Raw genomic sequence first — 24,174 nt, forward strand, 5'->3', positions numbered from 1 at the left:
CGATATTAAGTCATGTTGTTACCCCGGGGTAAATTTCTGCCGTCAACGCAGGCTATCTCACCTAGGCTTAGCAATGGCAGGCGCAGCGGTTTTTAAAATCTTGCGCTTATGTTGTCCAATCCAGTTGCCTTGGATATACGGGAAGACCCTTCCGGTATTTCAGCACAAACTCCAGTGATATTTTTGCAATTTTGCATGTCTTATCCGTCGTTCTCAGATATTCTAAGCTCGATTTGGGGTCGCCATTTGAGGTGCTAGATCTTTGGGTAGATGCCATTGCACAAAGAATTGGTTAAAGCATCTGCAACGATAAGTGTGATCTTTTTTAAAGTCATTTCCAATTCTGATTTTAGTAGTCACTGCAGCTTTTCTTGAAGCACGGCCATAGTGTTCTTTAAATGTTTTAAATATTCTTTCGGACTTTTGCTGTTTTCCAGAGCATCCACGGGATATCCACAATTGGAGCCGTTCCTGATTTGCGGGTCTTTTGCAATAGGATATAAGGGTAACTTATCGATCCATATATATCTGGTGTCATGCTTGGAGGTTGGGTCTGTCTTTTCACTCTTTTTTATCCAATGAGGCATGGAAATCCGCGACACCAATAAAAGTTCGATTGACAAGGTCTACAGCATCGTTAGGCTCATCAAACATGTACATGCCAGGGCGCTTGTTCCAGGTCAGATTGGAACGTGTCTTCGAAATTCTCAATGTGTCGCAGAGCGATTTGTGATATAACCATGACCGTTTATCTGGCGATTTCTTTTTCGTACAACCCCCACTGGAAGGTGGTCTGAAATGGCGATATTGAATACTTCGTCTTTTATCATACTTTAGCGGTGACTAGTGTACACGTGGTCAAGACATGATTTCGGCATGATGACGGCGTGAAACTGGTCAAGAGTGGGTATTCGAGCCCAGACTCCAGGGTGAAAGGGGGCGGAAATTGAATGAGCAGTGGGCTTCATTATATTTCCTCGTTTCGTGGACACTTCGAAACCATGTTATGAAAGTAGGTGTTTTCTGGATTAAGCCACAACTGCACTAGAAAGTATTTCTCAGGTCATAACAAATACAACAAGTTGAGAGAGTATCATGCATTTATCAGCGTCGTTTATTCAAAGGCTATTTAATACCTTAAGTACATTTTACAATTTGTTAACAAAATTTGCTAAAAAATGAACTAACATTTAGGCTTAGTTCAAACGTCGTATCATCCATGAGCCGTATTCAATGCAAATGCATGCAAATGAAGATGAAACAATCAACTCGATTCATTTGCATGCATTTGCGTTGAATACGGCTCATGGATAATACGACGTTTGAGCTTAGCCTTAACGAGATCTGAAAAATTGGCCCGACTGAAAACTGACTATTGCGCGATCTCAAGTGAATTTCAATTGAAGTGAAACGGTATAGGCTGCTTTCAAATACATGCCAACGGGATTACATGACCAAGAGTTAAACAAACAAAATTATATTTTAGCCTCAAGTATCTAGCCTCCCCAATTCCGCTGATATCCAATGTCCTCCACCTCGCCTCATCCCTTTCCTTCTCCACCTTCCTCGGTCTTCTTCGTCTTTACGGTCGTCGATGCCTCTATCTTTCTGGAAATTTCTATCGGTCCGGCGGGCATTGCCACTTTTCTGGGAATTTTTATCGGTCCGGCTACCATTTCATCATCGGGCCTGCTGAAATATCAACTACTTTAGTCTGCGGTAAAGCTGGCAAACTAAGCACCAGTCATGTATGTAGAATGTACCCGGTGGCGTTTTTGTTTATTTCTGGGCAGTTTTGTTTGGTTGTACCGGGTACTCGTAGTTGTTCAGTAATGCGCTACGCAGGTTATATAGACTATTTCCGTGAAATCATCAAAGGGGGAGGGGGGAGGGGGGGAGACAAATTGAATGGGCGCATGCATTTCCCACAGCGAACTCAAGCTAAATGTAGAGCTTTGAAATTTAGACAAAAATAAACTTTCCAATGTAGCGTCGCGCGACACGTTAGGATGTGAAAAGAAAGAATTATGGACAAACAAAATTAAACATATTTTAAATCACGCCGGCCTAGGAGAAATATGGTCAACCCCACCAGACACAGAAATATCAATAAATCTCATAAGACAGAGACTGACAGATGTAGAACAATAAATTTGGCTAAATGAAATTTATAACGATGAAAGGAAGGACCCTCGACATAAAAACAAATTAAGAACATTTAGGAAATTTAAGAGCGTTCACAATTACGAAGATTATCTCCCAAGTTAAAAATGTTAATCACACAATTGCACTAACAAAGCTTAGACTAAAGCAACCACAAATTAGCTATCGAAACAGGACGTCACACAAAACCGTACACTCCCCCTCAACAAAGAATGTGCCCAATATGCTTGGTCGAAGTCGAGGACGAGGAACACTTTATGATAAAATGCCCGGCATATAGTGAATTGAGGAAACAAATGTATAGGGTTTTTCAATCCGCAACAAAACAGAATCTAAAAGCAATGCCTCCTGACATTTTTGAAGGTGATTAGTTTGAAACAGGAGAGTGCAACCAAATAAGAAATAGCTCAATTTGTTTGGGAAGCAACAAAAATAAGGGAAAGTGCTTTGTAATGAGAATTATATAATCACATCGCTACAAAGTACGATGATAGAGAATTTATTGTAAATAGGAATATAATTAAATGCATTTAGAGCAACGCCCGTGAATCAAAGATGAAAAGCTGCCAAATAAAATCATTGAATGAATTGAATTGCATACCATTTTAAGAATAGTGTTTTTGAGACAGAAAATCGCCCCTGCTCATGGTTGCTCACTTCCGGTTTGCCAAGGAAACCCAGATGAACAGGGAACAAATTGAATGGGCGCATGCATTTTTTTTACGCTCGATATATTTATTTTTCAAGAATAGTGTTTCGTTTTAGTTTTTTTTACTGGATTCGTTAAGAGATTTCTTTATCCCAATCCAAGTCTTAATGGTATACATACCACCAGTACTCTTCCTGTTTGCTCGCCGATACAACGTAACCATCTTCGCTTCTTGACTTGGCCTCGCTCCACCTTTGAAGATTGGGCTTGACATCGTTTGCGTCCTCTTTGCTCATGTTGCTGCTGAATTTAAAAATCATGAAAACACGAACTTTTACAACTAACTATTGGGGAATCTGGAGCGAGTTTAAAAGGTCGACTTTGCCTGATGTGAAAAACAAAACCTACAAGACAGAGAAAAATGTGGGTGTTCGAGTGTACTGTAGCCTACCCCGTAGGCATCTCAAAGAGCATTCAACTGTTCAAAGAGCAATAGAGAAAAATTGCCCAACACCGCCTGGTTGAACTCCCTGTGGAGTGCTCATGATTTCTCACTTCCGGTTTGCCAAGGAAACCCAAATCAAAGGGGAATAAATTGAATGGACGCATGCATGGTTTTACGCTCGATATATTCATTTTTCAAGAATAGTGTTTCGTTCTAGATTTTTCTTACTGGATTCTTTTAGAGATTTCTTTATCCGTATCCAAGTTTACACTGAAGAGTAGTGTGTTACCTTTCGGCCTTAGTCGGCTGAACATCGCTCAACTTTTCCAGATCAGGCTTGACATCCTTTGTGTCTTCTTTGCTCATGTTCCTGCTGACTCTAAAAATTATGAAAGCGTGAACTTTCACAATAAGCGGTATGGGGTAATCTGGAGAAGGTTGGAAGGTCGAATTTGTTTGATGTGAAAAAAAAAACCCTTCAAGACTGAGGAAAATGTGGGCTAAAGCCTTTCCCTCAGTAGTAGGGTTTTGGCGCAGCTGGCGCAACTTTTTGATCTCCCCAAATTTCATTCCAAAAGTGGCGCAAAAGTCTCCGCACACCTCCGCCAAGCCTCGCGACCTGCGCATGCGCGAGTTTGCCAGAGATCTCTCGCACGACCAAGCCCACCTGTCAATCACTTTGTCACGTGACGGCCACGCCCACCTGTCAATCACTTTGTCACGTGACGGCCACGCCCACCTGTCAATCACTTTGTCACGTGATAGCCACGCCCACCTGTCAATCATTTTGTAAAAAACCTGTCAATCACTTTGTCACGTGATGACCACGCCCACCTGTCAATCATTTTGTCAAAAACCTGTCAATCACTTTGTCAAAAACCTGTCAATCACTTTGTCAAGAACCTGTCAATCACTTTGTCAAAAACCTGTCAATCACTTTGTCAAGAGCCTGTCAATCATTTTGTCACGTGATAGCCAAGCCCACCTGTCAATCACTTTGTCACGTGCTGCACCTAGGGGGAGCCTGGGGGCTATTCTGGTCTAAAGACGTATGAGACCCTAGATAAAATGACATTAAAGACGGAGGTGAAGATTAAAAACGGTGCGGCTACCGCCGGCGGTTGTTCGGTGCCGGAGGTGAACGTGAGTAACACTGCGGATGCGGGGCCTGAACACTGCTGTTGTAACGCTGATTACTATGAAGACTCAGAATACGGAAGCTTCGACCCCGTTGGGTTTGTGGCCGGAGCGGCGACAATTGTCCTTGGTGTTCTAGCAATGTTAGTCTCCATGCCACGGTATGGCGAAAAAAGATGGGTGAGATACTAGTCCACGGATGTGGTGCGGAGGCTTTAGACCGCACCGCCCCCACGCGGACCCCTTCGGAAGTCTTAGCAACCACACACATCACACCCAGAGGGAGCTCGAGGGGCTAGCCTCTCAGCTTCACATCTAAAAAAGCTTTTGAAAAGTGGTTTAAAGACATGAACAGTTTAATAAAATGGAGGAACGAACAGTTGAACGTACGGCTGAAGATCGGTCACCACCACCATATAATATCCTCGGCGGACCGGTGCCTGAGATTAACGCCCCCACCCTCATGCCGGAATTTGCACTGTTTGACCGAGCCCTCACCGAATACGAGACTAGTAGAGCCTCCTTGGGAGACGAGGATAGTAGTAACACCCTTTGCAATCATGGCGACCTAGTCACAGAGGACGGGGTCACTAGTTGCTTAGAGTGCGGGGAACAGATGCAGCGCGTGATCGCGCACGAAAGGGAATGGGGTTTTTACGGACATTCCGACGGCGAACGGTCTTCGGATCCAAGTCGGGTCCAGGTACGTAGGTCTGAGGATAGAAATATTGACAAGGATGTGGAGAACATGGGTTTTAGCGGGGTAATTGTATCCAAAGCTAACGAGATATACACTCAGGTGACGAAAGGCCAGATTTTTCGCGGCGACCCACGGAAGGCGGTCGTCTTTGCGTGTATCTACTACGCCTACAAGATGTCCGGTAAGTGTCAGACACCGAAAACCTTGATGGAAACTTTTGGATTGAGCAGGAAGAGTTGCCTTAAGGGTCTAAAAATCTTTAGTATTAACGTGCCTAAAGATTACTTACTACACGGAACGTCTCCCACCGTCGTGGACCACATTCACGATGTGATGGATAGATTCTCGGCGTCCCCCGCACAGAAGGGAGAGGTGGTCCAGCTCTACTACAGATCTAAGAACCGCTCGTCTGAGTTGAATCGCGCTCGCCCACAATCCTTTGCGGTCGCTTTAACCTATTACTGGGTACGGCTAAAGGGGGTCGATATTACACTTAAAAAATTCTCCGAAAGAACGGGCGTCTCCGAGTTAACCATCAGTAGGAAAGCGAGAGAAGTGGCCACAGTCCTGGGTACGCCTGGTGTGGTATGATGTTTCCTGATTTCCAGAGAAATCAGGATTTCCAGAAAACTGTCAGTTCGGAGTAGATGTGAATTAACACGTCTAAAGAAATTCGAAAAAAGTGGTTTAAAGACGTGGATGTAATAACAAAATGGATATGCAAAGTGCTGGAAGTCTTACAAATCTCACCGTGGAGGATCAAGCCGCCACCTTAGCGAGGTGGGGAGCCGCAGACTTTGACGCCGTTATGGAGCGCGCGGCGTGGGAGGGGTGCGTCGAGACCGTGAGGTTGTGTAAGAGTTGGGGTGCGACGGATTTCGAAAAGCCGATGGTCAGGGCCGCAATGAACGGCCACACCGAGATCGTTAAGATGTGTTGTGAGTCGGGCGCCTGTGACTTCGTGTATCCAGCGTCCATGGCCGCGAAAGGCGGGCACGTAGAGGTTTTGAAGGTGATGGGCGAGTATTGTGCCGACGGAGGAGAGGCCATGACCGAGGCCATGGGTGCTGCGGCGGCGGAAGGTCAGGTGGGGGTTGTTGAGTTGTTGATAGATCTAGGTGTCGATGTCGATGTCGGTTGGGCCACCGCTGAGGCGGCGTACAATGGGCACGTTGAGGTTCTGAAGCTGCTGAGAGAAAACTTCTGGGAGTTTGACCCGGACTATGCTATAACACCAGCCATCGAATCTCGCAACCTCGAGATTGTGAGGTTGTGCTTGGAGTGGGGCGCGACCGATCTCATTGTACATATGAACTACGCACGGTTTTGGCATCTGCATAAGATTTTCGCGGTGCTACGTGCGGCGTGGGGGTGGAGTCTTGTGCATGAGGAGCTCCCGGAGAAGCTACACAAGGTGAGATTCCGTAGAAAGCTGGAGGACGAACTAATGCCAGTAGCTTGGCATCCGGACAGGTTTTGGGATTGGTGCATGGATGAGCAAGAGAAGGAAATGTTGGGAGAATGCTTCGCCAGGTAGACGCCGACCGGCTAGAAGGCGGGTATCGCGTGTTGGATTGAAAAGTGATTTAAGGACATGACCGGTTTGATAGAAATGGAGAACCAAACGGTGAAAGACTCGAAAGTATCCCCCGTAAAGCGAACAACGGATTATAAGTGTCTTCATGGCAGAGTGAAATATTATTGCAAAGATTGTCACGGATCGCAAATCTGCCCTCACAACCGGAGAAAAACGCGGTGCAGAGAATGTAACGGCGGTAGCATTTGTGAGCACAGACGAGCAAGATATGTCTGTAAAGACTGCAAGGGGAAAGGGATGTGTGAACACAGCAAACAGAGACCCTTTTGTAAGTTATGCGGAGGGTCTCAAATATGCGAACACGATAGACAAAAGCACCATTGCAGAACGTGTAACGGAAATTAACATTGACCCACTCAGTTTTGTAACGCGTCTCACGTTACAAAACACATACATTCCTAATCACCCTAACAACTAGCGATTCTGAAAATAGGTTTTGTATTTACATTGAGAGTTCGCGGTCGCCAGGGTGGTCTGGTATGCACGTGAACAGGTATTGTCTTCTTGCGGTACGTCACATCCGTCCACATGCACCCCGCATGTTACCGGAATAGATACCAAGCTAAACCAGCCGTAAAGGCTGTGATCGTGACAAGGTTATTTTCGTGCTGCGTGTTCGTGGGTTTAATCACGTCCGGCTTTGGGTTAGTTTTCGCCTCCGGTTCCGGTTTGTGAGCCGTGACTGACTCGGTATGAGGTAACACAATCTTTGAATGACCCATATTATGTTTAGGGATCGTTTTTATCTCGTTATTTATCGGATTCAGCCCCAGTTTCATATCAGTGGTGGCTTTTTGTAACTTGTTATTATAGCCAGCGATCGAAGTGTTGTTATTTATCACAAGATACGATGGACTTAACCAACAGCCGAGGGCGAAAGCTAGGTCTAGTTTTTGTCTCGCCTGTTGTAAAGCAAACTGATACCGTTGTATACTTTTCGATATACTGTTTTCCACCACCGCGCTTTCGAAGAGTTTCGTGAAGACCTGTTTCGTTTCCTGAGCTGAACCGCTATCGCCGACGATTGACGACCGGGTCTGAACTTGCGCGCCTAGAATACAGTAGACAAAGGCTTCGATGCTCTGGTTTATCCTAGACAACCCAGCTTTGGTTAACCCCATTGATTTTTCCGGAAAGAACCACTCATACTGAAACCCAGTTCTAAGGTCTTTCAGGTACTCGATCTCAAAGTGATTCATGTGTTCGTGGTCGCTTTTGGCAGCGTCCCATTCGTCGTGTAATTGATCAATGGTGCCATAAGGCTTATACTTGTCGTTAGAAGATGACAAGCCGTGATAATCATAATTATAAACGTTCCCTAACCCGTGATTTATCGGTCTGAGGAACCGGAAATCGTCACCAGTTCGGAATTCTGTTCTTAGTTTTTGGTAAGCCGCTTCGCTGTAAAAGTTTTTATTCCAACTAAAGAGCCTATCTTTTGGAAGAGGGCATTGTAGCTCGTTTAATATTCGTCTGATAGTGAAAATGATGTGAAATCTGTAGAATGACCCCACTTGAGAGTCGTCAATCATGTCACGCGTCACACCACATCCAGCAGTCGCGCAAAACATAGCAAAATTTAAGGCTTGACTCCAATAACTGAGGTTTGGGGCGTCGAGCCACCTACTAGCCTCCTTTGCTGTTCTGAATACTAGCAAGCTGTCGGTGAATATGTCCCTAAAAACAAAGTGTGTCTTCACCTTTGGTGTTATAAAAACATTAAAAGAGACGTAATTATTTCTCGTAGGGTTTTCGTCCCACGGCAATATCTTGTACTCTGCACGCGCGTCTAGTCTGTATTGTTTTGGGAACCCAAACAGTTGCTGGATCGTTTCCTTGTATGCTTGTGTGTCGTCGGCGACTAGAAAATCCTGGATATTCTCGGGTTTCCAGCTATTACCAGGGAAGTGATATAACGTTTTGACTAGATTCCCATTCTTGTCGAATGGATCGTATTCGTCCCCATTGAAAACGAATTGCACATTGCCGTGCCCGTCGGCAGAGAACCTGAAGCGTGAGTAGTAGGGGTACCTTTTCACAAATTCTGTAAACTTCATCTTATATGACATATAAGATGTTTTTAAATCAGTCCTTTACGCATCTCAATTCATAGATCCATCCGACGGGAGTTCTCTCGTACAGAAATTTCACCGAGCGGGTCGACTCGCCAGGTCTTTCAAAATCTCTTCTCTTACTGTTTCCCTCAGCTTGGTAATGTTTACGTTTTTTTCGTCCTCTCTTACCGACTTTTGACGGATCTGGAGCTTTAGAGCCTCAAACTTGTCCACCTCGTTCAAGATTAAAGAGAACTCTTCGTCTGATATTTTGTTGTCTTTTAAAGCTTTAGAGACCAGGTCGCGTATGCTATTTACTTTTGCCTTTGCCATCGCCGCTGTTTGGTCGTGCTTGGAGACTTTTTGCGACAGCCGTTTAGAAACCGCCGCACAGCCTACAGACGTAAGACCGAAAACACCGGCCAAAGCACCCAACGGAACTCCGACGACGATACCAAAACCTGACAGAGAAGTCCCCAAACCACTAGACCCAAGAATGACGGATAAGAGTCCTAAGACCACACTTAACTTTGAAAACACGCTCTGCCCTCGTTTATACTTTTTCCTCACGTTCTCGTAATGTTTAACTTCTTGCTCCAAACTTCCCAAAACATCGTGGGTCTTTTGGAGTCTGAAGTTATCACCCGAGGGGCTGACCCCTCGGGGTACGTTCGGGTAGATTGAGTTGTACTCTTCCATAGCTTTATTATGGGGAGAATTTATTCTTTAAGTGATTTCTAAAATTAGACGTATCGGGTAGAGACCGCGCTCTATTGTGTTTCCGTCACCACCCTTTATACTAAGACGGAGACTACTCACGTAACCGACTGATGTGGTGCTAACCCGTACCGGATCGCTTGGATTGAGGTATATCTTTCCTTCATCAAGCTCTACACTTGCTAGGATTTGTGAGGGCGCCCCTTGTTGGAGGGAGTCAGACGCGTTCACAAGATCGCAGTGGATAAAAATAGCCTCGTGACCTATCATCTTTATCTCGTGGCGAGTGTTTGCTTCCAGCTCCCTGGTCTTGAGTCCTAACAGGCAGGCGAGCGGCTCATTCAACGCGACGTTCCGGTGAACTTCGAGTGACGAGTCTCTAATAGAGACTGACTTTTCACCAAGACGCATACCCCCATCTATTTGACGTTTTAGCGTCTCGATCGTATACTGCCCCGCGGGGATCCTAAGGATAATGTTCTCACCGTCGGAGACCGTTCCCTCGCTTGAGAGACTGTTACAACGATTATGAAACGCACATCCTCGCAGCGCGATAAACCGCGGCTTTTCAATAGGTTGTTCTAAATAGACAGTAAAGTCACCAACGTTTCCTTCAATGTAGAGTAATACCATTTGTTATGATTTCCGTCTCCTTTTAAATCGTTCTACGGAATACAGGACGACAGCGACGATGAGAAGCCATGCGTTTTTAGCTAAAAAGCCAACAACTTCACCTGCCGTTCTAAATATGAAACTAGCTATAGCACCAACCATTCCTGGGAGTATTTCTCCTAATTTTTTGCCTATTGTTTTCAGACCATTTCCAACACCTTTTGCAACACTAGTCAGCCCAGCTTTCAGATTAGAGACAATAACACCGATAACAACGCCCACAGCGGTAACGACAGCAGCGACTGTAAATCCGTATTTCTTAAAAATCGCTTTGACACGATCTTTCAACGACATTCTCTCTTCAAGATTTTCTCTCTCCAATTGATTCTCTTCCAAAGTCTCATCTATGACAGAATTTCTTTCGCTGAGCTCTTCATTTTTACGATCTATAGCTCTTAGTCTTTCTTGGTTAGTTGTTTCACTTCGTTCCTCATTATTTTTTCTCATTTGCTCGGTGTTTCTCTCTTCTTCTTCTCTGAGTGTATTACCTGTAGCGTCTAGTTCATCGAGTTGAATCTGAATTTGCTTGTACTTTCCGGATCTGATTTTGTCGTCAACACTCTTCCGCACCGTTCTATCCTCATTATACAACCTTTCTGGTCTAGTCCAACCACCTTTTCTCGCAGAATAGAAGGAAATGAATTGTTTTCCTCTCTCATCCGTTGAAATCTGAACTAGATTTTCATCAAGATCTGGATATTTCGATAACAAAAGGTCTACCCTAAGTGTGTCCGTTGAAGGAGAACCTCCCATATTCTGTAACTCCATGTACTCGGGGACAGCCCTCCCGGGGTTTCGTGTTTTCCATAAGTCAGTCAACCTCCTACTCACATAGCTTGCACCTCTACCAAATCTGTTTGAAATCCTTTCATTCCATGATTCTCTTCCCTCACCATCGTTTGGAATAAGAGAGTCATAATCTTCGTCTACAGTAGTATTCAAATCTTCTCTACCTTCTTCTGTTGTGGGATCAAAATCTATATCCATTTCTTATTTTGTTTGAAAATAAGAAATCTTTAAGTCGTGCCAGCTCATATCCACCTACTCGCTACATAGCCAAGGGCTAACATTCCACCTCCAACGTACGCCATCTCTCCCATCTTTTGGTTGCTACTTGGTCTGTAGTAATCTGAGAGCTCAGGCTCTTTCAAATCAAAATCTGGATGTGTTTGAGCGTATAGTTTGAAAGCCTCATCCGTCTCTTTATCGTTCTCATCCGCACGAACTTTATCGTTGTATTGTTCAGTCAACCAATCCTGGTATTCCTGTCTTTTTTTCTGCCAATCACCCATTGCTTGTTGATACTTTTCAAGCGCTTTATCGTGTCTTATTTTTTCTTTATCAACATGAGTAGCGTCAGAAGACAAGTATCTCGCTAGGTAACTCCCTCCGACAAACGCCGTCGCATTAATAAAAGCCCCACCAATCATAAATGCTATACTCGCCATTTATTAATCAATCTATAAGATCTTTAAGTCGCCTACAGCGGTTTTGGCAAAATCTTTTGTGTTTCCAGATAATCTTTCAGATACATACTACCGGACAGGACAGCAACCCATTTAGCGTAGTTTGTAACACTTGACGAAGGGTCGCTGATGAATGACTCTTTCATAGCCTTTTTAGCAACATAACCCACGCCGGCGGCTAATCCGATGATGACTGCTGAGTCGGTGATCGTTTTCACAAGTTTGTTTTCAGTTGACATGATTTTATTTATTACAGATTCAGATAATCTTTAAATCACAACATTCCTATTTTTGGCGTCGCGTTCGGGAGGCTAGCCCCTCGAGCTCCCCCTAGGTGGGAGGTGGGTCTCCCAAGAGTTTCGGCCTCGTTGACGTTAATCTTAGACGGCTCGCCCTCTTTCTTTTTGTAAAAACGCATATACATATCCAATGCGGTGAGCCCTATTCCAACTAGAGCCAGTACAGTTGTAAACGATAGCTCTGGAATCCAAGCGTCCGAGAGGCTATCCCCTCGAGCTCCCTCTTGGTGGGGTGTCTCTGCTCGTGCAGCGTCTTCTGAACTCGCCTCCGCCTCGCGTTTCATCTCCCTAGCAAGTGCTTCTCTACACCTCCTATTATATTCGGCAACTCTCTTACCAGAAGCGACTTTTATAGGATCTTTCTCCTTAGCGGCACTCTTCTTCCTGGGGGGAGGGTCCTTTGTGATTTGCTCAACCTCTTGATTTTCGTCAGACATGATTCTTTACTCACTGAATAAAGAATCTTTAAATCACATCATGCTCAAGAGCTTGCTCAGTTGTGCTCAAGAGCTTGCTCAGGTGTGCTCAAGAGCTTGCTTAGGTGTGCTCAGGTGTGCTCAAGAGTTTGCTTAGGTGTGCTCAGGTGTGCTCAAGAGTTTGCTCAGTTGTGCTTGAAACTTCTTGAAGTTTGTTGGAAGTCTCCTGTGAAGGTGTTAGTTTAACATGCTTAGCGACCCGAAAGATGGCACTAGCAAGTGCTACCATCCTTCCTCCCTTCAATACCAAGAGACCTGCAAAGTTTGACAATTCGCGTTTAACCAACTCGTCGTTCTGTAAGTCTTTGCTAAGCGCTTCGGTGTCATCTACAGGAACCACGTAGGAAATGACTTGAGACACCACTTGAAGTGCTGATTCTACTAATCCATCAGTAACTTGTTTGCCTAAGACAGTCTGGTAGCGAACAAAGTACTTTTCGACGTCTTTCGCCGGGAGCTTCTTGATGTCCCCTAAACTCATGTCCACACCAAGAAATTCCTTCGTAGTCCCAAGAGATGCGAGAATAGCCAGCGATTCTCGTTTGACTTCAACATCGTCTTCGAGAGGCTCACCCTTCGAGCTCCCCTTAGACTTAGGCTCCTCTTCCATATAATCCTCAATGCTTGCCATCTTATTTTGTAAGTAGACCAAGATGTTTTTAAACCACTTCGAGGGGTCAGCCCCTCGAGCTCTCACCGCGTGGCAGGAATCTCCAAATAACGTTGGAATGGATGTCGTAGGCAGAAACAGAGTCTGGAATACTTTTCAGTTTTCAGCAGTTCTACAAACTTTTTACGAGTCTCAACGTCTAAGTCACCCCCATAATCTTCAAACAGTGTTTTGGTACCGATTTGAGATGGATTATGGAATGTAACCACACAGGCGACGTTATCACGGAAGGGCTTTGCTATGGATGTTAATTGTTGCGTCAATACCCACACTGATAATCCTTCGTGTCTCCCTGAGAACGCTAAATTGATAAACTTGTTCGAGCGTTGCTTTAGATCTTTCGATACAGCACAGTCATCCAAAACGAGTAACGTATTTGTACCAGAAAATAGCACCGCACAATCTGTTAGTAACTCGTTAATCTCATCGGTGTTACTAGCATCCGGCGATAATACCAAGAAACGTTTATCTCCGTGAGCAAATCTACGATAGGACTTGTTTTTCGCATAAGTCGGACAAATCAACACAATGTATTCAAACACATGCCGGAACGGCCCTCGGAGCTGTTCCGTGAGGTACTTTGTCTTCCCACAATTAGTAGGTCCTGTGATAATACAATGAAAAGGAACTTTTTCCCGTAATTCTTCCATTCTTTTTGTATTATCACACAAGTCCTTTTTAATACATGATTGCTCTCAAATTCGAGTTCATAACCTCCATCAACGCGTCGGCTACTACAAACATGTAGCAGGTGATGTTTCCCGTTCCTCCAACTTTTCGTTTCATCTCGAGTTTTACTCCGTCTCGCGTGTTGTTCAAGACCAGACCTCCTCCGTGAATGCTGTTATCTGGGTGTGCCCTCAAGTCGACCCACAGAGCAAACTTGTTATTAGCGTAAAAATCCTTTTGCTTGACACCCTCTCTACCGAAACGTTTCTTTACCGACTCCCAGAGGTCCGGCGGTGTCATCCCCTTGGAGTAGAGACGGTTTGGCATGCCATCCACATTAATGTTGATCGATGTGATGCTTGGATTGACAAACTTTTCGGAATCCCTTGCTCCTCCGGTGTAGCTCTCTGTGAACAGGCACAATATCCCTGTCATTGACCTCCTCGGCAGATTAATGTGCTCGTTTATGACACCATCATTAGGTTTGGAGATGGTGAACGTTTTGTGGAGAATGACGTTCTCGTAAAAGAATCCTCTACCAACCTGATAAGCCGACAACGCCTCACGAGCTAAGTATTCACTTGAGATGCAAGCATATTCCAACTCGAGGTTTGTGATTGTGTACGTTGGAGTCTTGACCGTGTCAGCATAAACAACGACGTCGGAAACTGGGGCTAGAGTAATTTCAAAGATTAGCGGATGAGGTAACGCCTTTGGATAAAAGACCCCATGCTCGCCGAGAATAGGATGGTCGAGTGGAATGCAGTACTTGGTGTTGTGAACTGCTGCAAGAGCTACTTCCTTAGCATCTGATGTCGCTTTGTCACCTGCATTTGTCCTGAGCTTCCTCATGTTCTCAGAGGAGATACCTTGTTTTATTCTATCCTCACGATCTTCAGCTTGTAAGTATAAGTCGTGATAGGTTTGGAAGAGATCGTATCTTTGAGTATCCTGTAGTGTTTCTCCACCGAAAAGAATCTTGAGCCTTGACACTAGGTTCCGGCCAACGTTGTTGACGAGAGTATTATTCGCGTGTCCTGTGACGTTTAAGTCAAATAGTAAGGATACACTACCTGGAACAATCACTACATTTTCAGCAAGTTTTGGAATATTTATATAGAGGGTTTCTCCAGGACTTGCCGATGAGGGATTGAATGTAATCCGATTCAGCGACGATTCCGCTTTCAGGCCGAAGGGTTCCCGTGGGATCCTGTTTGGGTTAATTTTTTCTGATATCGCTTGTGCCATCTTTTATTTTAAGAAAAGAGAGATAATCTTTAAATGAGTAACGAAAGCAGGTTATCAAAAATATACTATTCCACCGATGGATACTGGAAAGGGTATTCAGCTATTTATAAGTTAGCTAGTGTCGCTAAAGTCAGTGAAGCCGAGGCTAAGAGGTGGCTTGAAAAACAGGCGTTGTGGCAGATCTATCTCCCAGCTCCAAAGTATGTCCCCAGACCGCATTGGACTGTGAATAAACCTAATCAGATTCACCAAGCCGATCTGTTGTTTATGCCCCACGATAACGTAGGCAGAAAAACCTACCGTTACGCGTTGGTCGTGATTGATATTGCCTCGAGATATAAAGATGCAGAAGCACTGACTACCAAGGATTCGAGTGGAATTGCTAAAGGGTTTGAAAAGATATACTCCAGAAAACTTAAATGGCCTCATACGGTGATTGTCGATCCGGGGACAGAATTTAGGGGAGAGGTAACGAAGATTATGAAAAAGAAGGGGGTTACCATCCAGCGAAGCGAAGCTGGGAACCATCGCGCACAGGCTTTTGTCGAACGCGCCAATAGAACACTGGCGGAGAGGTTGTTTTCTTATCAGTATGCTCAAGAAATGATTAGCGATGATCGGTCCAGAGTTTGGGTGAAACGATTGCCAGATGTTTTGAAGACTCTGAATAGTCAACCCATAAGAATTACTGGCAAAGAGCCTGTAAAATCTATTGGTTTGAAAGAGGTTGATATTGACCCTCCAACGTATAAGCGGCCTGTTGGACTTGACGAAGTTAGACTACCACCAGGGGTTAGAGTTAGATATCTATTAGCTCCTGGAGAAGAGGAAGGAGGTGAACGCAGACGAGCCACAGACCCCATTTGGAGTTTGAAAGTGTTTGATCTATCACGCAGTGTTGTTTCGGTTGGGCAGCCTGTGTTGTACTACCTCTCCGAAGGCGCTCCAAGGAGGTCGTTCGTTAGGGAAGAACTTCAAGTCGTCCCTGAAGATACTGAGCCACCACCTAATAGCGTTCTGAAATGACCGTGAGCGAAGGTGTGAATACCATCATCACAGATGACCCGTTTATCATCCTCATGAGATAGAGCGACCTTGTTCACCGTTTCAGTGTAAACATCATGCTTATGACTTCTGATGACATTCATAAGTCTCATCTGAGGTTTCTTACCAAATAAGCAATCCTTGTAGTCATCGAAACCGATGCTCTTCTTGACGACTGCTCTCTTGACGCCCTTGCATTTCTTTTCTTCTTTACCTTCATCCATCTTGTACGAGTAAAGTTTGGCCCTCAGTCCTACAAATTCTGTGATTTGCTGGCCCCCAGCCTCATCTTTAAACATTCCGATGACTTTCTTGTTCACACCCACCTCAATACCAGATGGGTGACCCTTCGGAAAGTTGCTGGTGTCGAACATGGACCTCACATCCCCGCTGATGTCCTCGTAAAAGTCTTTCGTCTCGATCTCATACATCAGGCTGTCAGTATCAGTGAATAAGAGCTTTGCATCCTCACCGTACTTAGGCTTGACGAAGTTGTAGTGGAAATCGTACATGAGCGTCTTACTCAGGTCCAGAATGGACATACCCAAGTAGACAGGCTTGTTGAAGATCAGCTTTGTCTTCTTCATGTGGATGGCGGCTAGATTCTCGCAAAAGATGGTGCGATGTTGATAGTTCGGCTTTGATATGAGCTTCTTGGCCTGCTTCTCGTCCGTCACCAACCGAATGTCCACCCTGTTCCTAATGTTCTCCATAGTCTTACCAAAGACGGAGTTGTTCATTAACTTGAAAAAATCTTTCTCAAAATCGTTTGTCGCCTTGGCTCTCAGATCGGTGTTCAAGTCAATGTAGGGCTCCAGCCAAGCAGACTCCTCAAAAGTGACACCCCTGTGAATCTTGGTGACTTTTAGCCCAAAACTCACATAAAGTCTCAGAGTCTCATGGTGGATAACGTACTTTGTCTTGTCGTTAAGGTTGGGGACCAACTTGTCCACATTGCCTAGCCCGATAGATTCCGGGGCTAGTGGGTAATCGTTGTGTAAGTCATGTAGGTGGTGAGGGTACTCCAAGTCAACCTCCAGAATGCATGGGCGGTCTCTCCAACCTGACAGCTCTTGGTCACCCATCCACCTGAAACCGTGAGTCGGTAAAGGGTTGCTCATCGCCCAGCCATACAAATTGTTAGCATCAAGGTAGGTGATATATTTTGTGGGTAGGTCAGGGTCATACTCCTTCATGTAAGGGTTATTTGCCTCCCCATGTCTGTTGCTTATCATGGAGACACCCCCACGGATGCCCTTCTCAATCATGAGCAACATGTCATAGTCCGTTAGAAGCTCTAGCCTCACCTTGGTGGTCTTCAACGCTGCATCCCAAGCCAACCCTGGCGCTGTGTAGTACCAAGCGGGGTCCAGACCGTAATTCTTGAGACAAACGTCCCTAAAGTTCTCGAAAACGTCAGCTAAAAGCAACACATCCGACTCTAGGTACAGATTGTGGTAATCCCTCATGGTCCCCATCCCAAAGGCCTCCCACACTCTCCGCGCGTGCAGGTGATCCTCCTCCGATATGTCGGTGTCGTTGAGTTTGGAGTGGAACGCCTCTCTCTGTGGGAGCTGTGTTGCGTCGAGCTTGCTAAAGCCGTCGAACCAGTCGTAAGGGAAAACACCCTTCCTCAACAACAGCTGAAGCTCCTCCCCCTCATAGTACTCCGCCAGGTTTTTGAAGCACTCCCTTGACATATTACCCACTAGACTGTCGAGACTGGCCGACATAAACCTGAAACTGTCGATAAATCTGATATCACGTTTAACATCAATCTTGTTGCCCTCCTTGTTCGTGAAACTGTCGACTACAATCTGTTTTGTGAAAGAAATATACTTTTCCTCGTTATTAGGTATACAGTTTATTTTACCTTCCGATGTACCAAGGTTCTTGATAAATAGATGGCTGTCGTACCCAGACAGATTGTGAAAGATAACAGGAAAGAACTTTGGAATTTTGTGATCTAAGTTGCATGCGTTGTGAGCAGCACCTCTGTACTTCCCTGTAAGGTGGCAATGGTCCAAAACCTTGTCTTCCCCTAATTCACCCTCACAGATGTGGCAGTGAGTGGCGTCGTTATAGGCGATTTTGTCCTTCGGAGTCATTTTCACCTTCTTAGGGAACCTGAACTTATCATAAATTTTCTTAATGTCTGACTCCAAAGACTCTACGAAAAGCTGTGGGATATCTTCGTCTGGAGATTCAGCTGTGTATCGTACAAGCTCGGATGGGGATATATCTCCGTCGAAACACTTGATGAGATAGCAGAAACCAGACGGTTTGTGTTTCTGGTATTGCTTAGTGAAGCTTTTACTCTCATCTGGGGAGCATGTGTCTATATTCTCTGTGAAGCTCTCAAAGTCGGCGTAGACAACAAAGGGGACACGCATTTTTCTGTTGTAGTTTTTGAATTTAATGTGGGGTAGATTTCCATCCTTATCTATCTTAGGCATCTCTATTCCAACCGCTTCATGATTGCCGCAGCATTCAGAATGTTTTTCTAATGATTGTTTGCACCGAAACGAGTTCAGACATCTACAGCATAAAAAACGAGTATGATGAAACTCATCAATTTGAGTAGATACTAATCTCATCATATTCTTTATCCAGCAGTAATGATTCGTCTCATCATCCGAGATGAGAAGTAAGTTGATTGCATTATCTGGATCCTTCTCACTGATTCTCAATGGATATATTTTGGTTTCGTATCCAAACACATTAACCGTATACTGGTTCTGTTTCTCGAACTTGTCAATCTGTTTTAGTGAGACGGGGAACTCTATCCCTGACCAGTCGAATTTCTCAGAGCTCTCTATCATTTGTTTACTGAACCTTTGAGGATCTTTCTCCCTAGGATACACAGCAGAGGTTACTGCCCACTTGAAACATTCGTGATCATTCTCGTTCTTAACATTGATGATCGCCTTCTTAGACGCTAGTTTCAGCGGCAGCGGAATATAGGAAGACCCAGAAAGCGGTTCAAAGGGATCTATGTTGATGTCAAAGTATTCCACTTGGTCAAACTGCCATCCGGAGCCTTGCTTCTGGAACAGCTCAACTAATCCGAGTAAATAATTTGTCATCGTATCGAACAAATCAGAGAGATCAGTCGACTCTGTCACAATCTCGGGCTTCTCTGTATGAAAATATCCCAGTTCTTCTTCGATCTGAGCTGTAGCCGGATCCTCTTTTATAAACCCGCAAGTAAAGATAAACTTCACTTTGATAGGCTTTTTTTGTCGACTGATGAGCTCTAAGACTTTCGGTTTGATTCTGGCGATGAATGTCTTGGGGTCGTAACCTCTCTGCCCGGCTATTCCGTGGGTTTTAAGATACCCCTTCAACGCCGTCTGTTGTTCCTTGGGTGTGAAGCGATCTTCCACCTCCTCGTGTAGACGCTTAATCCTCTCCTTCAGACGTTCGACCCGTTTATCTGCAGCCTCTTTGACGGTCTTTTTGACGGGCTCGGGGACATAAGATAGTATCCAATCCGCAAACTTGTCTAACTCGCTCTTGATCAAGTTGGCCGCCCTGTTTGCAAAATGCTTGAGTGATTGGACGCGGGAACTCCGTGGGGGTTGGGAGGGTTTTAGAATAGGGACATTAATCTCAGGTATCGGGCCGTCGAGAATACTCTCCGACGTGTTGGACGGGGTAATGCGGGGTGGTCGTGGCAGCCCTTTGACAAGTTTGGGTAAAGGAACCCGTCGGGGTGGTGGTGGTGGTGACGTGCTGGTCAGCGCCCCGACGAGCTCGTCTCTCCGCATCCAGTAATATCTTGGGATACCCCGCTCCTTGGCGAGGGCTTTCAGATCTTTCACCTTCAGGTTCTCCATTTCTATCAAACCAGTCATGTCTTTAAACCACTTTTCAAAAGCTTTTTTAGATGTGAAGCTTAGAGGCTAGCCTCCCGAGCTCCCCCTAGGTGCGACACGTGACAAAGTGATTGACAGGTGGGCTTGACTATCACGTGACAAAGTGATTGACAGGTTCTTGACAAAATGATTGACAGGTTCTTGACAAAATGATTGACAGGTTTTTTACAAAGTGATTGACAGGTGGGCGTGGCTATCACATGACAAAGTGATTGACAGGTTTTTGACAAAGTGATTGACAGGTGGGCTTGGCCGTCACGTGACAAAGTGATTGACAGGTTTTTTACAAAGTGATTGACAGGTGGGCTTGGCTATCACGTGACAAAGTGATTGACAGGTGGGCTTGGCTATCACGTGACAAAATGATTGACAGGTGGGCTTGGTCGTGCGAGAGATCTCTGGCAAACTCGCGCATGCGCAGGTCGCGAGGCTTGGCGGAGGTGTGCGGAGACTTTTGCGCCACTTTTGGAATGAAATTTGGGGAGATCAAAAAGTTGCGCCAGCTGCGCCAAAACCCTACTACTCCCTCAAGCATCTTAGAGAGCCCTCAAAAGAGAGACAAAAAAATAACACTTTGCAAATAAAAACAAATTCTAGGGTTGTTTAGAATAAGATTGATTTGGAATTTTATTAATAAATCCATTAACATTTCCACTTTGCAAATATAAATAGAATAAAGTAGAGGAAAGAATGCGGACCTATTTATGGTAAGTAGTAGACACCGGATATCATTAATATACTCCGCATTCCTGAGTACCGAAGTGTAGTACTGTAGTACTGTACCCTGAGCACCAGAACCTCCATTAACATTTCCACTTTGCAAATATATATAGAATAGAGTAGAGGAAAGAATGCGGACCTATTTATGGTAAGTAGTAGACACCGGATATCATTAATATACTCCGCATTCCTGAGTACCGAAGTGTAGTACTGTAGTACTGTACCCTGGGCACCAGAACCTCCATTAACATTTCCACTTTGCAAATATATAGAATAGAGTAGAGGAAAGAATGCGGACCTATTAATGGTAAGTAGTAGACACCGGATATCATTAATATACTCCGCTTTCCTGAGTACCGAAGGGTAATACTGTTCCCCTGGTACCAGACCCTCCACACTTCTCTCGTCCAGTCACGGGCTGTAGGATAATTTGACTCCGAAATAAAGTCTAATGTCTTGTTAGTGTTGAATAAGCACGTATTCCTACTTTGATGCTACCTGGTAATAAATGAGTAAATCGACCACCTCGACCCCCAGCGGCGCGTTTTTTCTCTTCCCCGCCGCTGGGGGTGGAGGTGGTACGAATGCGGAACTGTTTAAAACATAAATTAGACACACCAGCAAACATCATCAATAAGCTCCGCATTCTAAGGGGTATTGTTTTAAAATAATTTTTCTCGTATAGAGTGTATTTGCAAAAATCTAAAACACATAGTCCATTGTTTCGTCGCACAGCTCACATATTTTCCATAAATTCAATCCTTATTAGATAAAATTCCAAGCTTTGCGCAAACGGTAGCTATAACCCACGGTAAGCTGCTAGAAAACTCCAGGAAAGAACATTTTCTGCCTTATTATGCTCCAAAAAAAAGAACAGCCAAGCCTCAACTGAAAATAAGAAGTTCTTATAAAGTTGTCATTGATTGTACGCAAGCAGATAATATATATATTTTTTTAATTAAATGATATGTTATAGGAAAAGTAATTTTCCTCGTAAGTAATTAGTACATTTAGTTAGCACTAATACACTATAATCTCTTATTTTTTATGCTTGCTTGAACACGACATTTGGAATATTACATTTTGTGTTCCACACCGGGTAATGAAAACGACCCTTCAATAGAAACGATGGTGTAAAAATGTGCGCTTTTAATGATATCCTAAATTCGACCAAATTAACCTAGAGGAGGTGGGATTCATATAACAAGAAATATGTGCACGCTCAGAAGTTATTAGACTACCCTGTTTCCAGAGCCTCGAACGTCTCTTAGTGGGCAGCGCGGCAATAGGGGGGATGGGACCGCCTTTTATCTTCTCAGTACATTATAAAACGCTCGCATTTGACCATAAAATAAAACTCAAAAAGCATGCGAGTAGATCGATGCTTTTTAGAATATTTTTCTAATAAAATGGCTCCAAGCGCTCACATTCCTTACCTGTATGGCTTGTTCAAAGAACTTGAGAGATGTTTGGTCGCAAGTGGAACCTTCTCTGAGTGAAGCGGGCGATCTTGAGAGTCTTATATCAAACTAAATATTGGAATGCGGAATTTACAGTGTTAACAACAACAACAAAAATAGGCTCGCAGCGTACACGTAGCTACTGCAATGTTGCTAAACTAGATACACTTGATGATGTAGATGATACATATTCATTAAACTTTTACTCAGTCTAAAATTGTTTGGATATTTGTGTGTGTGTGTGTGTGTGTGTGTGTGTGTGTGTGTGTGTGTGTGTGTGTGTGTGCGTGCGTGCGCCGAACCGTGTTTAGGAGGACCGGTATTTGGATAAACACCAACGTTCAGAGGACCACCGTATTTACGAGGACCGACCTCCGGTCCTCGTAACGCTTTTTGTCTAGAACACCGTAAAACGTCGTGCAATGATATCCTAGAGGCTTTTTAAAGTGGTCCTCGTAAACCACCCTGGGCATGATTTGTAAGTGTGCATGATTTTGGTCCTTCTAAACCACCTTCCGTTAGCTTTTTACTTTTTATTGCTTTTTTCAGCCATACTCTAGGAATCTTAGGTTTTGAGGCTATCTCACATATTATCAAGGAATAACAATTACAAAAAAGTTGTTTCTTCTAGTTTACACTCTTCTTTTTTTTTAGCCCCACACACACTTTTTTCAGTGGTCTTCCTAATGTCGGTGAAAAAACATGTCGTAGCAACGTCGGTGAAAAAACTTGTTATATTTTAATCAAGTGCAAGTAGGGAATTAAATGACACTATATAGTTGTTTTGTTCGTTTATTAGAATTGCAACAAATAAATCAATTCTATCACACTTTTCTTACAGTAATCAATAGAGAGGTTTCCACAAACCCGTAAAATATACCTCAGCGTATTATCTTCTCATTTTCATCTTCTTTTGACAACGACAAGAAATTACAGTAAATATTGGAAAATTCGCGGGTCTTGGGTTCCAAGGTTTAAATCCGCGATTTAAACCTTCAGCGGGAATTTTGTAGTTATTTTGGTAAATTAGTAGTATTTGGGGGCCAAAAAAAAACCTTGGGGTCCAAGACCTGACCGCGAATTTTTTTAGTGTTCGCGAATTTTCCGGTCGCGAATTTTCCAACATTCACTGTATCATTTGCTTGACAGGGTTATTGTAACAATTCCAAAATCGTTATTGAATACATTATTTTAAGCTAAGCTCCTTATGCTCTGTACATTACATCCATGCTAATCAAATCTGAGCTAAGCCCCTTATCAACTTTATATTAGACAAGATTAATCAAAATGAGGAAAGCCCTTCAGCACTGCACATGAGGCCAATGCTAATCAAACTGAGCTAAGCCCCTTATAAAACGTTTATTTGACTAACACCAACCAAAATATCCGCCCCATATCCACTCTACACCACATAAATGATAATCAAACTGAGCTGAGGCCCCTATCTACTGTACATCAGACCAATGATCATCAAACTGAAGTAAGCACCTTATCTAGCGCATTTAGACACGCTAATGAAACAAAGCAAAGCCCCTCCTTCACAGTACAGAAGACTGATGCTAATCAAACTTAGCTATGCCTCTTATCCATTGTACATGAAACCCTTATTCAACAGAGCTGAGCCCCTTATCCAATAATAATCAAACTGATTTAAGCCCCTTGTATATTAGACTAAAACTACTCAAAGAAAAGACCCATATCCCCTCGACACCTGACCAATTAAATTCAGACTGAGCTGTGCCACTTATCCACTGTACGACAAACAAATTATAATCAAACTGTACAAAGCGGCTTATTTACTTGAAAACAAGCCAATAATAATCAAACTGAACTAAGCAACTTATCCACCACACACCAAACTGATGCTAATCAAACAAAGCTCAGTCTGTTATCCACAGTACACGAGAGCTAAACTAACTCAACTGAGCTAAGGCCCTTATCCACCGTACAAACTGAACAAAGCTACTTATATATCGCATGCTAATCAAACTAAACCCCTTATCCACTATACACAAGACTTAGCTAGGGCCCCTTATCCACTGTACAAATGACCAACGCTAATTCAACAGAGCTAAGCCCCTTGTCTACTGTTGTTCAGACAAATAATAAA

The 24,174-nt window shown here is 44.0% G+C and overlaps 2 protein-coding genes across 5 annotated transcripts; one reads left to right on the forward strand and one right to left on the reverse strand.

Moving 5' to 3' along the window:
- Positions 1–1,082: 1,082 nt before the first annotated feature.
- LOC116604406 lies at positions 1,083–22,281 on the reverse strand. 4 transcript variants are annotated; one of them, XM_032366713.2, is made up of 4 exons: positions 22,041–22,281; positions 3,547–3,636; positions 2,993–3,115; positions 1,083–1,689 (listed from the first exon to the last, which is right to left on the reverse strand). In XM_032366713.2, exons 2-4 carry the CDS (start codon positions 3,621–3,623, stop codon positions 1,542–1,544), a joined length of 348 nt encoding a protein of 115 aa, XP_032222604.2. In that variant the 5' UTR covers positions 3,624–3,636; positions 22,041–22,281; the 3' UTR covers positions 1,083–1,541. The 4 variants fall into 4 exon arrangements, with proteins under 4 accessions (XP_032222604.2, XP_032222602.2, XP_032222605.2 ...); XM_032366711.2 differs by having other exon boundaries at positions 1,083–1,692; XM_032366714.2 differs by having other exon boundaries at positions 2,993–3,112; positions 22,041–22,279.
- On the forward strand, positions 4,759–5,685 carry LOC125567913 (transcription initiation factor IIB-like). Its single transcript, XM_048728922.1, has one exon. The coding sequence runs from the start codon at positions 4,759–4,761 to the stop codon at positions 5,683–5,685; it is 927 nt and encodes a 308-aa protein (XP_048584879.1).
- Positions 22,282–24,174: the final 1,893 nt, after the last annotated feature.

Source organism: Nematostella vectensis, chromosome 6 (genome assembly GCF_932526225.1).
Source record: "Nematostella vectensis chromosome 6, jaNemVect1.1, whole genome shotgun sequence".
NCBI lineage: Eukaryota > Metazoa > Cnidaria > Anthozoa > Actiniaria > Edwardsiidae > Nematostella > Nematostella vectensis.

What these genes read in the sequence shown, in the direction of transcription:
- LOC116604406 (XM_032366711.2), bottom strand. Translation starts at nt 3,623, where the DNA reads ATGAGCAAAGAAGACACAAAGGATGTCAAGCCTGATCTGGAAAAGTTG. An exon ending in CAGCCGACTAAGGCCGAAAG is followed by an intron (nt 3,116 to 3,546) that starts GTAACACACTAC and finishes TTTTAAATTCAG; the next exon opens with CAGCAACATGAGCAAAGAGG. An exon ending in AAACAGGAAGAGTACTGGTG is followed by an intron (nt 1,693 to 2,992) that starts GTATGTATACCA and finishes TTGATATTTCAG; the next exon opens with CAGGCCCGATGATGAAATGG.
- LOC125567913 (XM_048728922.1), top strand. Translation starts at nt 4,759, where the DNA reads ATGGAGGAACGAACAGTTGAACGTACGGCTGAAGATCGGTCACCACCA.